The 16,914-nt window shown below is 44.4% G+C and overlaps 1 protein-coding gene across 1 annotated transcript in view; it reads left to right on the top strand.

Moving 5' to 3' along the window:
- LOC138286980 (zinc finger protein 208-like) overlaps positions 1-16,914 on the top strand; it is a 272,011-nt gene that overhangs the window by 169,976 nt on the left and 85,121 nt on the right. The window contains exon 6 of the mRNA XM_069227344.1: positions 670-2,610. Coding sequence (XP_069083445.1) covers positions 670-2,610 — 1,941 coding nt within the window. The remainder of the gene's footprint in view (positions 1-669; positions 2,611-16,914) is intronic.

Genomic DNA, 16,914 nt, shown 5'->3' with positions numbered 1-16,914 from the left:
GAGCTGCTGTGCTTCTAAGAAGATTGTCGGAGCTTGGTATTTACTTTGGATGCCTGCCAACATGAGTCTTGAAGTGTTCAGCTGAACTTGATAATTACCTTGTTTCATTGTGTTTAAGAAAAGTTGGGTATTTATCTTGGCTTTGGGCCAATGCTTCTATCTCAGCATTAAGGTTCTGTTGCTAGGCAACACACAAGCTTTAGCAACCTCACTAGCAAGTGCTGTAAGACTATTGTTTTTTTTCCTCTTTGTTTTCAACTATGTATTCTTTTGATATGCTCTGCTTTGTTACACATGATTATTAACATTTAAGGCAGTTTTACATTTCAAAGGGTTGCATTTAAGTAAGAGTATATCTGAGAGAATGCAGAATATAACACCGCCCCCCTTTTTCTTGTCTTTACCGGGTGATCCACCTATACCTTGGAGTAAATGGAAAAAGGTTTTTCTTACATACATTCGAGTTTGTGGCAGCAATTTATCTGCAGAACGGAAAACTTCAATTCTCCAACATTGTCTGGGTGCAGAAGGTCAGGAGATTTTGGAGAATTTACCGGTAATTGATTCACCAGATGGAGCGGAAGGCGACACAAATTTGAATGAGTTTGAATTAACTTTGCTCAGGTTGGATAGACATTATCTCCCTAAAGTGTCCATTATTTTACAAAGGTACTACTTTGGTAAATGTAAGCAAAGTGAAACTGAGACAGTGGAGGATTTTGTGACTGCTTTGCGTAAATTGGCTGCCCAATGTAAATTTGGTGACACTTTGGAGGAGCGCATTAGGGACCAATTTATGCTGGAATGTAAGAGCGACAAGATTAGAGAAGCCTTGTGGTCCAAAGGTGATCCAAATTTGGATGAAGTTATAATGGTGGCAAAACAAATTGAACATTCTGAACTTTGCATGGAAAACTTAAGAAAATCTAAAAATGCCTTGAGGGATATCCAGTTAGTTGAAACCAAGGTGGCAACAAAGAAACCGACTGGATCACTCAAATCTAAACTGCTATGCTATAGGTGTAATTCTTCATCACACTTAGCCAATAGCAAGGATTGTCCAGCAATTAACATGTTATGTAAAAAATGTGGTAAAAGAGGGCATTTTGCTAGATGTTGCAAGTCAAGTGAGAAGAAAATGGTGAAAGTGAATGAAATTGAGTATGCTTGCAGTGATGAAGAGGAAGAGAAGTCGTTTGTGTTACAGGTTGTTAATGATGTAAATTGTATTGCCAGGGTAAATTGTGATTATCCCATTGATGAGGTTGATGTAAATGGGATCAAGGTTTCCATGATGATGGATTCAGGCGCAAAGTTAACCCTGATTTCGGAGTCAGATTATTTGAAATACTTTATCAACAATGTGACTCTTCTCCCTCCGGATGTTATGCCGTTTAGTTATGGTGGGAAACCTATTGAGTTAAGAGGGTACTTTGAGGCTAAGATCACGTTCAAGGGAAACGTAATTGAAGGAAAAATATATATTCCTGTTGTGGGTGACACGATTTTGGGATGGCCTCATCAAAAATTACTTAATATTATATTGAATCCTAATGCTAACCCTCAAGTTCAAGTGCAGAAGGTATGTATGGAGGGTGAAGATCTCAAGAATGAATTTCCTGAGGTATTTTCCAACAAAATTGGGTGTGTTAAGGGCTACAAGCATCGCATTGTACTTAAGAAAGGAGCAATACCTGTAATGTGCAAAGTTAGAAGTATACCCTTTAGTGTAAGGGACAATGTGAGAAAGGAACTTCAGAGATTAGAATCAGAAAGTATCATTGAAAAAGTTGAGGCTGCGGAATGGATTGCACCCATTGTGGTTGCCTCTAAGGCCAATGGAGACATAAGATTGTGTGTGGACTTGCGCAATTTAAATAAGGCAGTAGTTGAAGACAGGTTTCCCTTACCCAACATAACTGAAATGATAAGTTCGTTAGGTAATGCTAGATTTTTCACTACTTTGGATCTCAGCTCGGCTTATCACCAGGTTCAGCTTTGTGAAGAATCTAAAGTGTTGACTTCCTTTATCACTCCTTTTGGTGTTTATAAATTCAACCGGATGCCGTTTGGTCTATGTTCTGCGGCTTCGGTCTTCCAAAGACTCATGAATGAGCTTCTTGGTGAGTTGCCTTTCGTGAAATTTTTTCAAGATGATGTTCTCATATTCTCCAGTACTCTTGAACAACACAGAACATCTGTGAGGAGTGTGCTCAACATTTTCCGGAACAAAGGTATAACTCTTAAAGGGGATAAGTGTAAGTTTTTTAAAAATGAAATCTCTTACCTTGGACACATGATTACTGCAGAAGGTGTAAAGCCGAAAGATGATCTAGTGAAATCTATTATCAAGCTTACTGTACCTGAAAGTAAGTCTGATGTGCAGACGTTCTTGGGAATGGTGGAATATTATTCTAGGTTCATTCCTGATCTAGCTAAAAGAACTTGTGCTATCAGAAATTTACTTAAAAGTCGATCTGTATTCATGTGGGACTCAGAATGTCAAAGGGAATTTGATGACTTGAAAGAGAGCTTGTCATCGGCGCAATCCTTAAATAGTTTCCAACCTGGCCTTCCGTGCTCTATCACTACGGATGCATCTGAGAAAGGGTTAGGTTGTGTTTTGAAACAACTTAGTGGTGATGAGAACAAAACCATTGCTTTTGCGTCAAGGAGTTTACGTGGAGCGGAGTATAAATATTCTACCATTGAAAAAGAGGCTTTGGCAATTTTTTGGGCTATAAAGAAATTCAAACAATTTCTGTGGGGAACTAAATTTGTGGTGTGCACTGATCACAAACCACTACGTGAGATTTTTGAGAAGAAGGGTTTGGATAATGTTTCAGGTCGTATTTGTAAATGGATTGTGGGCCTACAGGATTATTTTTTCGATGTAAAGTATGTGCCAGGTTGTGAGAATAAAGCTGCAGACTGTTTATCCAGACTCAGAAATAAAGGAGTGGGAGAAGATGACCCTGAAAGTTCCTGGTGGGTAGATGAGGAGGTGAAAGTATGTGCTGTAACGGATGGATGTGTTACTGAGGAAGAATGGAAACAAGGAGTGGATGATGATGTTGAACTTTCCCGTGTGAGAGATTTACTTTCTGTTGGTAAGGTTTTAGATAAAAGTGAGAGTATAGGTGATGGTTTTGGTAAGATTTGGCATGAATTGTCCATTCAAAATGGAATTGTGTTAAGAGGGGAAAGGTTGATCCCGCCGTGCAATTTGCGTGAACGTATTATGGATCTTGCTCACAGTGGTCATCATGGGATCTGCAAAACTAAAGAAAGACTTAGGGGAGTGTATTGGTGGCCAGGGATGGATTTATCTATCGAGAGAAGGGTGCGTGATTGTGTGGAGTGTAATGTTGCAGATAAATCGTTGAAAGTCAGAACCCAACCCATGATACTCAAAAAAATTCCCAGTGAGGTGTGGGATTCTGTATCTATTGACATTTTGGGGCCTTTGAATTATAAATCTCATTCGAAGTATGTGGTGGTCCTCATGGATGAGTTATCTAGATGGCCGGAAGTCAAGATTGTCTCTGAGGTGTCTTCTTTGACTGTTTTAGAATTCCTCACTGAAGTATTTAGTAGAGAGGGTAATCCTAAGTCTATTTTGACTGATAATGGAGTTCAATTCACATCCAAACTTATGTGTGAGTTCTTGAGGAAAAGAGGGATTTTACACAAAAAGAGTGCATTATATCATCCAGAAACCAATGGCATGGTAGAACGCTTCAACAGAACATTAAAAGAGACTATCCAGTTAGCTAATCATTTAAATTGTGATTGGGAGTATATGGTGAAGAAGAAGGTTGAGGAATATAGGTTCACCCCTCACACTAGCACTGGTCAATCTCCGTTCATCATGTTCAGGAAACGTATACCTCACACTGTGATAAATCCACCGTGGGTTAAAAATTATACCAAGGAACATCTCAATTATGAGGGCAGGAGAGTTTCAGCAAGGAGTAAGCATTTGTCCTGTCAGGAGAAAAGAAAACTTGTGTATGATGCGAGAAAATCTGTAAAGAAGATGCATTTTGGGGTAGGGGAGTTAGTTAAAGTCAAATTACCAGGGAGAACTGGTGGAGGGCAGTCTCACTTTAGTAGAGTCTTTAAAATTATTAAAGTCTATAAAGGAGCGGTTAAATTGGATGATGGACGTGTATGGAATCTCAATAGAATTGTCAAAATAAAATAATGTGTATATATTAATAGTTATTTAGGAATCTCAATAGGAATGTCAAAATAATATTATGTATATATGTTTATAGTTATTTGTTTGAAGGGGAAAGATGGTGTGGTATTCTGTTTGTTGGGGAAACATTTATGTATGCAAATTGTAATTCAAGGTTCAGGTAATTATATCTTGCCCCTTTACGCTTCGTTTATTTATGTTATGTGAAATGGTATCTTCCTGCTCTCCCTGCTCTTAGAATGGTACTGCCTGGAATGTGGGGATTGGAGGCAGTTAAAGAAGGAGCTGAGCAGGAGCGGCTGGGGTCTTTCATTATTCAGGACTTGAACAAATAAACAAGTGTTCTACTTTTTGAATTGGTATTTTTCTTATGGATTTACTTCAGGACGATGGCCAGATCTCAGAGACGGAGACCACAGATGAGGAATACCCTTTGATAAGCTTTTTCCCGATGTTCACAGTGACCGATTTGCCAACCGAATTGCAGGGGACAGTCACTGAGAAAGTGGGATTTGACAGGAAAGGAAGTGGGATTGATCAAAGGAGTAGAACCAGTCAAAGTAGATGTGAAGCCAAATGCCGTGTTTCCTCAGGTACCACAGTACCACATGGCACAAGATGTCCTCATACAAGTGTTGCAGATAATTGCAGACTTTGTGAAGCAAGGGGCCTTAAAAGAAGTGATGGGCAGCCCATGTAATTCGCCAATAATGGGACTGAGAAAGCCTTGTGGGAAAGATCGAATTGTCCAAGACCTGAGAAAAATTAACGAGATAGTGGTAAAATGCTGCTCCATAGTGCCAAATCCAGCCGTGATCATGTTCCAAGTTCCCTGTGATGCAGAGTGGTTCACGGTTGTGGATGTGTCTCAAGCGTTCTTTTAGGTGCCTCTACATGAGGATAGCCAATTTCTCTCCAGTTTTAAATTCTTGGACAAGGTTTACAGCTGGTGTCGAATTCCTGAAGGGTTTTCAGAATCACCTTCCATCTTCAATCAGATATTGAAGAAGGATTTGGAATCATTGGAACTGCCTTTTAATTCGACTCTAGTACAGTACATTGATGATTTGCTGATTGCATCCAAAACGAAAGATGACTGCAGGTATGATACTATTGCCCTACTGAATCATTTGGTGAAGTACTTAGGCCACCTGATTGAAAAGGGGTCAAGGAGAATATCCAAAGAAAGAGTGACAGCCATATTACAAATGAGTCCCCTGACATCCAAAAGAGACGTGAGGATGTTTTTGGGAATGGTGGGCTACTGTCGCCAGTGGATTCCCAACTTCTTGATCATCTCTAAGCCTTTGGTGAGGTTGACTGTCAAGGAGGTTAAGGATGGCCCGGATACCCTAACTGTGTCCGAGAAAGAGATGAGGGCATTAATTGAAATGAGAGAGCGCATGTGCAGGTCTCCAGCTTTAGGTATGCCTGACTTCACAAAGCCTTTTGTACTGTTTTGTCATGAACGTGATGCTTGTTCTTTGTCTGTCCTGACACAGGTCCATGGAGGTGCAAACCGCCCAGTAGCATATTTTTCAGCTACTTTGGACCCAGTCACAGCAGCCTTACCGGGTTGTTTGCGAGCAGTTGCAGCAGTTAGTCAAAGCCTTACTCTGTGTGAAGGCATAGTGATGGGACATCCCTTAACAATAGTGGTCCCACACTCAGTTGAAATACTACTCACCCGAACCAAGACGCAGCACATGACAAATGCCCGCCTGACAAGATATGAAACGATCAAATTGGGGTCACCTAATGTATCACTGAAACGCTGCACTGTGTTAAACCCGGCAACTTTACTTCCTAATGAGAATGCAGATGTTGATGATGCTGAGGAAGTTGAACATGATTGTCTTGAGGTAACCGAACAGTGCACCAAACCAAGACCTGACATACCCGATTGGAAGAAAATGATTACATTATCTTTGTTGATGGTTTATGCCTGAGGGACTCAGTAGGAGTACTGAGAGCCGGATACGCTGTGTGTACAATCACCGGTATCCTGGAAGCATCTTGGCTCGAGAGAGTGCATTCTGCTCAAGTGGCTGAATTGGTTGCTCTTACTAGGGCATGCCATGCTGGTGACAAATTGAAAGTAACTATCTATACTGATAGCAGATACGGATTTGGAATTGCCCATGATTTTGGCCAGTTGTGGTCACAGAGGGGTTTCATGACCTCTTCTGGTTCTCCAGTGAAAAATGGTGAAAGAATTAAGGAGTTGTTGCACGCGATTCATTTACCTCTTGAAATTGCTGTGGTGAAATGCAATGCTCATGTGAAGTCACAAGACTTTGTGTCAATGGGAAACGGATATGCAGATCAAGTCGCAAGGTTTTCTCATATCCTACCACACCTTTGTCGGGAGGATAATTGGGTGATTCTTAATGCTTTTCACCAGCTTGTGCTTTATATTGCCTCTTTGCTTTGTTGATATTTTATTGAATAATCTGCCGTAATTGTTGTGATGCTTTAATGTTTTTGGTAACACGTGGTACAATGTACATGGTATTCTCTACTTCTGTTGACAGATGCACACAAGTTCGCTGAACAATAAAAAAAGGTGAAGTATTGAGTTGGCACATGTTTAGCGTTATTGTAACAGAATTAAATCAACCAAATAAATCATACCAATTTCTTCTGATTTTTCACAAAACTGTGCAAATCTCTTTTCAATTTCTGATTCAGCATCTTCATTTGGTAAACAGACTGTGAATGACGACGATGAGAGGCAAATTTTCATGTTAAATTGTTTGCTAAATGCCTACCCTTAAACAATGTTAGTTATATAAATTTTTGTAAATACATCACATTTTTCTTTAAAGAAAAAAGCTTTATTTAAAGGCAGTCCCATCTATGGTGATCTGCTGACCTCAGCCAGTAGGCCACCATCCCTGTGATAGCTGTGATTCATAGTGGGTGGCAATTAGCAACCTACTTCATTAATATTTATTTATCAGATAATTGGACTTGCGACCCACTAGAAATCTGTACTTTGTGATCTGACATGAGTACATAGATCAGTTTGCAATATAGCACTCAGGTTGCAAATTGCGACCAGTAGTTTGCGAGCAGTGCTTTGTACATCTGGCCCCATATCCCTTATATAGTTAGAAAAGGAACTCCCATCAAAGGCAGAGCCTCCACTCCATCTTAGATTGACAATCTTGAATAATTGTCAATCTGCCATCTTAAGTGGTGGACTACAGATCTTGGCCACACCCCTTTTCAGAACAACCTGGGTATTCATTTAGTGATCAAAGTAGAAGCTTAAATGTGATGTCCTGTGTTCTAAGCTGGATTCCAGGACCCTGCCACCTCCTTCCATGACTGGCTTTTCGGGCGACTCATTGAACACCTCTTCAGATTACCACAAAGGCAGAAATGCCAGAGTGGTTTGGATGGTACAGATGCGTAACATACACTCCTCGCAGTGTTCCAGGAGTGAACGCGCATGCAGTGTGAAAAGTGTGCCTTCCTTTTTTTATGGACACACATTCAACCTTTGGTAAAAAGTTTGACTGTATCACAAATTTTACACAACAGATCTTACAGGGTCCTAGGAAGAGTCCATAACGGCCTGGTGAACAGGGCCTTAGGGCATCCTACCAATGTCAACCACGTACCTCTGCACCCCATTTAGAGTCCTCAGCCTGAGAGTTCTTACTAGTACCACAAGGACTCCTAGTCAAGCCAGACTGTTGGTAAGTAGCTGAGGAACAGTCAGTCAGCATTCCTTGGTGGGACTAACTTGCCTTTCTAGTGTACTTTCTGCCTGGAGATAGCTCTAGGGACATCAGGTGTGCTTCCAGTCTTTCAGCACTGGTGACTGAACTCAGATGACATCCCTGGTTACAGTGAACAGTGACAAGTTTGGCAATCAGCAGACAGTGACTGACTTGTTTGCATGACTAGTTAGGTCTGGTCTTCTGTCTCCATCTGCTTCTTTTCGTCAGGGTGGTGTTAGGCTCTCCTACACGCCTAAAGGTTGCAGAAGCACAGCTCCAAAGTGGTTACCCTCTCAGGAGTCTCTTCCTGTGAGATGAAAGTGCCCGTACACACTATTAGTGGCATGCTTCATCATAGGGCTGCTACTACAGTTCATTTATTTTGGGTACCTCAGATGGAATAAAAAGACAGTGTGGATGGTCTCTGGGTATTATCACCCTTCCATCCCTCCAAAAATATACTGTTAATCTGTCAGTCTAGTTGGTGAACAGCAAGAGGTGCCTGGATCAGGTCTTCATTGGATGTTTTAGCCCCTACCATAAGTAGGAAACATCATAGAATCATCCACCTTGCCCCAAGCTACGACCACTCATTACACCTTCTTAAGCAAGCATTAGCATAGCCAATAGATCTCACCTTTGGGACCTTAGAAGTATTAAGCCATGCAGCACATTAAGGGGCATATTTATACTCCGTTTGCGCCGAAATTGCGTCGTTTTTTTCGACGCAAATTCGACGCAAAACTAACTCCATATTTATACTTTGGCGTTAGACGCGTCTAGCGCCAAAGTTCATGGAGTTAGCGTCATTTTTTGGCGTGAACACCTTCCTTGCGTTAATGATATGCAAGGTAGGCGTTCCCGTCTAAAAAATCGACTCCGAGGCATGTGCGTGGGATTTATACTCCCGGGCAAAAATCACGCCCGGGAGTGGGCAGGTCTAAAAAACCCGCTTTAGCGCCGGATTTTAACGCCTGGGTCAGGGCAGGCGTTAAGGGACCTGTGGGCTCAGAATGAGCCCAGAGGTGCCCCCCCATGCCCCCAGGGACACCCCCTGCCACCCTTGCCCACCCCAGGAGGACACCCAAGGATGGAGGGACCCATCCCAGGGACATTCAGGTAAGTTCAGGTAAGTATATATATTTTTTTTAATATTTTTTTTTGGCATAGGGGGGCCTGATTTGTGCCCCCCTACATGCCACAATGCCCAATGACCATGCCCAGGGGACAGAAGTCCCCTGGGCATGGCCATTGGGCAAGGGGGCATGACTCCTGTCTTTACTAAGACAGGAGTCATGTTAATGGCGTCTGGGCGTCGTGAAAAAATGGCGCAAATCAGGTTAAGTCGATTTTTTTGACTCAACCTGACTTGCCCCATTTTAAGTCGCCCATACGCCATTTTCCCCAACGCCGGCGCTGCCTGGTGTACGTGGTTTTTTTCCACACACACCAGGCAGCGCCAGTCGGCTAACGCCGCCTAACGTCATTCTATAAATACGGCGCCCGCATGGCGCTTCAGAATGGCGTTAGCCGGCGCTAATTTTTTTGGCGCAAAACTGCGTTGGCGCAGTTTAGCGTCAAAAAGTATAAATACGGGCCTAAACCTTTTGTCTTAAATAGACTTGTCTGTGCATTCCTTCATACACTTGGCATTAAACTGTAATAGTCAGAACATCATGTAAAGGGCACCCCAATAAACTAGCATTTGGAGGAAACATGGTCATGTAACCACTTAGTAAGCCCCTAGAGAGCATAACCAAATGAAAACAGAATGGCAGAGAGCATTGCAGTGTAGCCATATATTCAGCCTCTAGAGGGCATAGTGCAGTACACATTTTCAGACCTAGCAGGCCTGTTAGAATATTATTACAAACAAGGCCCTTAGAACACAAACTACTTCCAGCTGTAAAGCAAAAGCTACAGCCATGAGAGAGCTTAAAAAGACATTGAATGGCGGGAGAGCTTATATTTTGCACCCCCTCAACCTAGTGTGGGGAACCAGAAGATGAGCTGGACAGAAAGATCGTCATGCTGAATGTTTTGGTGGTGGTCCAACTGTCTTAGGACCACCACAGACTTAGTTATGGGCAAACATGTATTCTAAAAAGCATGCCCCGCAAAGCTTTATGGGGCGAGTCTCCCGAGTGCAGTAAATATTGTAGTATAGGCTCTCCCACTGTGCTGGGGAGAGCCGTGTTGAGATTGTTTTTTTCTGTTTAAAAGGCACCAGTTTGTATATTTTTCAACTGCTAAACTTGGGAGAATTTAGGAATAGGGCTGTAATTTTAACCAGTGCTCATGTAAAGCGTTCCAATCTTCCGATCGATTTTACACTAAATAAATTTAAAGAAATCACCCTTCACCTTGCAGCCTTTGTCGGGTGCAGACACCGCAAAGAAACAGCGAGATGCCCGAGGAAGAAACCACAAACCACTACAAGCACGAATCGGAGAGGCAAAAGAAAAAAGTAGTGCCCCAACACTAAGGTATATGGCCATTGGTGCAATAATCCATGTAACAGGGTCAGTCTCCAAGGCGGTAACAAAACAGCCTCAAGACAGGACAAACATAAAGCACTTACCTAACAAACCAAAGGAATTTTGAAAGGCAGGCCAAGAAATGAATGAAAGTGATGAGCGTGGTGAAAGCCCACAGAAATAGATGACAGCATGTCAAGAGACAGCGAATGTGGGCTGTGTAGGCTCGACCTAAAAACAGTGTAAAGGACCTGGAAAGAACGTGGTGAAAAACTTAAAGTAATGAGGATAAACCAAGATGTAGGATGGCTTTAAAAGATTATCAGAAAAAATGGTGCACTACTAGAGCTAAATTGTATTCGGGTAAAATCGCTGCGCAAATTAACTGCCCCAAAACTTTCTTTAGGGTAATAAATAATATTTCTGATCATTCTATTATTGCCCCTACTACCCCACTCTTACAAACCCAATGTGATGAAATAGTGGCTTTCTTCTTAAAAGAAGCTCCTCCATGCCCACCCTGCGCCCTGAATGCTTTTATTCCGTTAGGTGTGTTGTCTTTTCTGTCATTGCTTGCTGCCACCAGGTCATGCTCTCTACTTTACCCTTAACTCCCCTCCCGTATTGAGCAAGCTGGCCTTGCCAATCACAGGACAACTCATTCAACTCCTGAATGTTAACTTGAATGAAGTCAGTGTTCCCTTAGCGTGGAAGCGGGCCTTACTCACACCAGTTAGTCACACCATTACTCAAAAAGCCAAACCTCATCCCTCTCACATGGTCAAACTATAGGCCCATCTGGCTCTTGCCTACCCTGGCCAAGGTGTTAAAAAAACAAGTCAATCAGCAGCTCACATGATATACCGATTTAAATGGGATACTGCACTCCTCGCAATCAGATTTCAGGGTCTGCTGTTCTCTGAGATTCAGGTGGCACTGATCATTCTTAATCTCAGTGCCGCACTCGATACAGTGAATCATTCCACTCTATTTCTCAGACAAGAAGGAATGAGAGTGCCCTAGCTTAGCTAAGATCTTTCCCACACAATTGCACCTTTTAGGTGTATACTCATCAACACACAGGGGGAGGGCATTGCCCTGTAGTCACACATTCATCAAGGGCCCGACACTGCTAGAGATACCGCTTCCGACCCTCAGATGAAGCAGTCAAAAATCCAGGTGTAAAGTCACTGTCTTAATGGTGTTAGGCTCACCCTGATTGCCCACACATCACAAGACCCAGTTGAGCAGACAAGTCTAAGGCTGAATCAGAGGGTAGGGGGGCACAAATCATAATGCTAGGGCAAGGAGGCTAAATCTTGAGAACTAAAGTGGATATTGGACACTTGAAAGAGGTAGACAGGGACTCACATAGACTTGAACCATCTGCCCAATTGTCTGTGTATGCTGCCATGGAGCGAAAGCACCGTTTAGATGTTTGAGCAAACAATTTCTAATTTATAAAGAACACTGACCAATTTTGCTTGGCTGCATTGTATGAATGATCTGGGACTTTCAAGTAATGTAGAGAAATACCCAGATTTGTGACACTTGGCATGGCAGCACTATGAAAAACGTGACATTGTGTGTGCACTATTGTGGCTGCACTCACTTTGCCATATTGATGAAGATAAATACAGCTGGTTTCTTCCACAGACTTCAAGATGGCTACCTGGCAAGGAGCTGCTTTACATTTATTTCCTCCCAGTCAGGTTTCAAGCTTAAGTACATGTCAGGAACCACCTACACTTATAAAATGCTTCATACAGGCTTCAGTAAAGGCAATAGATATGTAACTGCTTCCTGACTGGTTCTGGGCATTATCCAAACCCACCTCAAGTATCCAGTTCAAATCATCTACCCATCAGAGGGCCTACTTATGGGACTTGAAACAAGGGCCGTCTCACTTTTCATGAAAACTCATCTAGCCTGTCCCCATTAAAACATTTTCCTCTCACCGATCCTGCACCTCTTTGGCATTCTAAAACTGAACTGAGCTCCTGGAGAGCAGAAGGGTTCCAAAACATAGCTCGATGTATGAGAGAGGGTGATACCTGAATATTTCCTGCTTGTGACCCTGCTGCTTTGCACCATCTTTCGATTCTGCTGATCACACGTAAATACCACCACTCCCTACAGTGAATAATTTCAACTGAGGGTCTACTTTTGTATGCCCTGCTTTATCAGCTGCACCACATATGGATAAAGGGACTGCATGTAAGTGTCAAAAGACTGATCTTAGTGGTGCCTGGTTAAGATTGTTTTTATATTGATTGCTGATTAGCCTGGATGTCAATCGTTGTCATAGCCCCTTGGATGCTGAAGTCAACACAGGAACCAGAGAAAGTATTTTGCATATTCAGGGCCTCCTCCAACTTTCCACCTATCCAGCCCCTGAGGCTGTAGTCTAACTGTTTTTGTCACAGATGAGAAAAAATCAAATACCTTCTCTACCGAAATTTAGTGGTGAGGCCATCTGAAACACTGGCATCACCCTGTAAGAGATCTAGGGCCAGATGTAGCAAGCAGTTTTGCCCTGTTAGAAATGGGGTTTTTGGTTGGCAGTCAGGTTACCCCCTGTCCAAGCAAAAGCCCTCACTCTAGTCAGGGTAAGTCACACACAATCCAAGATTATCCTGTGCCCACCCTCTGGTAGCTTGGCACGAGCAGTCAGGCTTAACTTAGAAGGCAATGTGTAAAGTATTTGTGCAATAAATCATACAATACCACCATATAGCACCACAAAAATACCCCACACAGTGTTTGGAAAAATATATAATATTTATCAGGATAATTGTAGGTCAGAAAGAATAAAGTTGCAATGGAAAATTGTAGAGATATCACTGAAAAGTGATATAAAGTGTCTTAAGTCTTTAGAATATAAACAAAGTCTCTTTCAAGCACAAGTACCTGGTTTAGCATGGAAAAATCTCCTTAGAGGGCCACAAAAGAAGAGGTGCGTGGAAAAAGGGTGGGTGCGTCGATTTCTCCTCAGCACACACGGACTTGCGTCGTTATTTTCCACGCGGGGAAGTCGTGCGTCGTTTTCCGGCGCGCGGACAGTCTCTTTCTGTGGATCGCGGGGATTACCAGATGTCCCGGGTCTGTGCGTGGATTTTGCTGCTTGTTTTCCAGCTGCGCGTCGTTCTGCGGGGCTGCGCGTTGAAATTACGATCTCACGGCAGGCGTCGCGTCGATTTCTCCTCTAGAGGTCGGGCGGCGTTGTCCTTGCGAAGCCGTGCGTCGGATTTCCGGTCGTCCCCAGAGCGTCGCGTTGATCCGCGTCGGTGTGCGCCGATTTTCTCGCCGCGGCACAAGCTGTGCGTCGAAATTTTCGGCGCACGGAGCGTCCAAGTGAAAAAGGGAAGTCTTTTTGGTCCTGAGACTTCAGGGAACAGGAGGCAAGCTCTATCCAAGCCCTTGGAGAGCACTTTCACAGCCAGACAAGAGTTCAGCAAGGCAGCAGGCCAACAGCAAGGCAGCAGTCCTTTGTAGAAAGCAGACAGGTGAGTCCTTTGAGCAGCCAGGCAGTTCTTCTTGGCAGGATGTAGTTTCTGGTTCAGGATTATTCTCCAGCAAGTGTCTGATGAGGTAGGGCAGAGGCCCTGTTTTATACCCAAATGTGCCTTTGAAGTGGGGGAGACTTCAAAGAGTGGCTAAGAAGTGCACCAGGTCCCCTTTCAGTTCAATCCTGTCTGCCAGGGTCCCAGTAGGGGGTGTGGCAGTCCTTTGTGTGAGAGCAGGCCCTCCACCCTCCCAGCCCAGGAAGACCCATTCAAAATGCAGATGTATGCAAGTGAGGCTGAGTACCCTGTGTTTGGGGTGTGTCTGAGTGAATGCACAAGGAGCTGTCAACCAAGCCCAGCCAGACGTGGATTGTAAGGCACAGAAGGATTTAAGTGCAAAGAAATGCTCACTTTCTAAAAGTGGCATTTCTAGAATAGTAATATTAAATCCGACTTCACCAGTCAGCAGGATTTTGTATTACCATTCTGGCCATACTAAATATGACCTTCCTGCTCCTTTCAGATCAGCAGCTGCCACTTCAACAGTGTATGAGGGCAGCCCCAATGTTAGCCTATGAAGGGAGCAGGCCTCACAGTAGTGTAACAACGAATTTAGGAGTTTTACACTACCAGGACATATAACTACACAGGTACATGTCCTGCCTTTTACCCACACAGCACCCTGCTCTAGGGGTTACCTAGGGCACACATTAAGGGTGACTTATATGTAGAAAAAGGGGAGTTCTAGGCTTGGCAAGTACTTTTAAATGCCAAGTCGAGGTGGCAGTGAAACTGCACCCACAAGCCTTGCAATGGCAGGCCTGAGACAAGGAAAAGGGGCTACTTAAGTGGGTGGCACAGCCAGTGCTGCTGGCCCACTAGTAGTATTTAATTTACCAGCCCTATGCACATAAAGTGCACCTTACTAGGGACTTATAAGTAAATTAATAGTCCAATCAGGTATGATTCAAGGTTACCATGTTTTAAGGGAGAGAGCATATGCCCTTTAGCACTGGTTAGCAGTGGTAAAGTGCGCAGAGTCTAAAAACCAGCAAAAACAGTGTCCACAAAGTGGAGGGAGGCAGGCAAAAAGTTAGGGGTGACTACCCTAAGGCTGTCAGGTCTAACATGTGTCCCCCCCAGCTGAAAGTGGGGAGAGCTACCTGACCTCCTGGGAGCTCTCATCGCTAAGGCGGAAGTACCTGGAGAGACCATCAGCATTGGCGTGGTCAACCCCTGGGCGATGTTCCACCGTAAAGTCCATCCCCTGTAGAGAAATGGACCACCTCAAGAGTTTTGGATTCTCACCCCTCATCTGCATGAGCCATCTGAGGGGCCTGTGGTCTGTCTGGACCCGGAAGTGAGTCCCAAACAGGTAGGGTCTTAGCTTCTTTAGTGCCCAGACCACAGCAAAAGCTTCTCTCTCAATAGCACTCCACCTCTGTTCCCGTGGTAATAGCCTTCTGCTAATAAAGACTACCGGTTGATCTCGGCCCTCCTCATTTAGCTGTGCTAGGACTGCCCCTATGCCATGCTCTGAAGCGTCTGTCTGCACGATAAATTCCTGGGAGTAGTCAGGGGCCTTGAGCACGGGGGCCGTGCACATGGCTTCCTTCAGGGCGTCAAAGGCTTTCTGACAAGCCTCTGTCCAATTCACCAACCTAGGTTGTTTCTTGGAAGTGAGCTCTGTCAAGGGTGATACAATGGTACCATAGCCCTTGACAAATCTGCGGTAGTATCCTGTGAGGCCTAAAAAGGCTCTCACCTCAGTCTGCGTTCGCGGTGGTTGCCAGGCCTTGATAGTTTCAATCTTGGCCTGGAGTGGCTGCACCTTGCCACCACCCACTAGGTGTCCCAAGTACACCACGGAACCCTGCCCAATCTGGCACTTACTAGCCTTGATGGTCAGGCCTGCCTGTTGCAGGGCCTGAAGCACCTCCTTGAGGTGAAGCAGGTGTTCCTCCCAGCTGGAACTGTAGACAGCTATGTTATCCAGGTAGGCTGCACAGAAGGCATCCTTGCCAGCTAGGACCCCGTTAACCAACCGTTGGAAGGTAGCGGGGGCATTTTTCAATCCAAACGGCATCACCCGGAACTGGTAATGGCCATCAGGGGTTGAAAATGCGGATCTTTCCTTAGCCCCCTCAGTCAGGGCGATCTGCCAGTACCCCGAAGTAAGATCAAACGTACTCAGGAACTTGGCAGCGCCCAGCCTGTCAACGAGCTCATCAGCTCGGGGGATGGGGTGAGCATCAGTCCGTGTGACTGAGTTGAGACCCCGGTAGTCCACACAGAACCGGAGTTCTGGCTTCGCACCTGGGGCAGTAGCCTTAGGGACCAACACCACTGGGCTGGCCCAGGGACTACTGGATTTCTCGATAACCCCTAGAGTCAACATCTTGGAGACCTCCTCCTTGATGCTGGCCTTCACCTTATCCGACAACCTGTAAATTTTGTTCTTCACGGGGAGACTGTCACCGGTGTCAATATCATGAACACAGAGGTGGGTCAGTCCAGGAGTAAGGGAGAACAGGGGGGAGAACTGCTCCAACAGCTCATAGCAGTCTCCTCTCTGGTTTAGAGTCAGGGAGTCAGAAAGAATGACCCCGCTTACTGACCCATCACCTTCTTGGGCAGAGAGGAGGTCGGGGAGAGGTTCACTCTCCTCTTCCATTCCTTCATCTGTGACCAGAAGCATGTTGATCTCCGACCTCTCACAGTGAGCCTTTAGTCGGTTCACATGGAGCACCCTTAGGGGATTCCTAGGGGTTTGGAGGTCCACTAGGTAAGTGGCCTCCCCTTTCCGCTCCTTGATTTCAAATGGGCCAGACCAGCGGTCCTGGAGAGCTCTAGGCTCTACTGGCTCCATTACCCACACTTTGTCTCCAGGTTGAAACTCTACCAGGGTGGCCTTCTGGTCATACCAGTGTTTCATTACCTCTTGACTGGCCTCAAGGTTACTTTGGGCCTCTTTCCAGAAGCGGGTCATCTGGTTG

Source organism: Pleurodeles waltl, chromosome 4_1, assembly GCF_031143425.1.
Source record: "Pleurodeles waltl isolate 20211129_DDA chromosome 4_1, aPleWal1.hap1.20221129, whole genome shotgun sequence".
NCBI classification, from domain to species: Eukaryota; Metazoa; Chordata; class Amphibia; order Caudata; family Salamandridae; genus Pleurodeles; species Pleurodeles waltl.
This window is presented reverse-complemented; position numbering and strand designations above follow the sequence as displayed.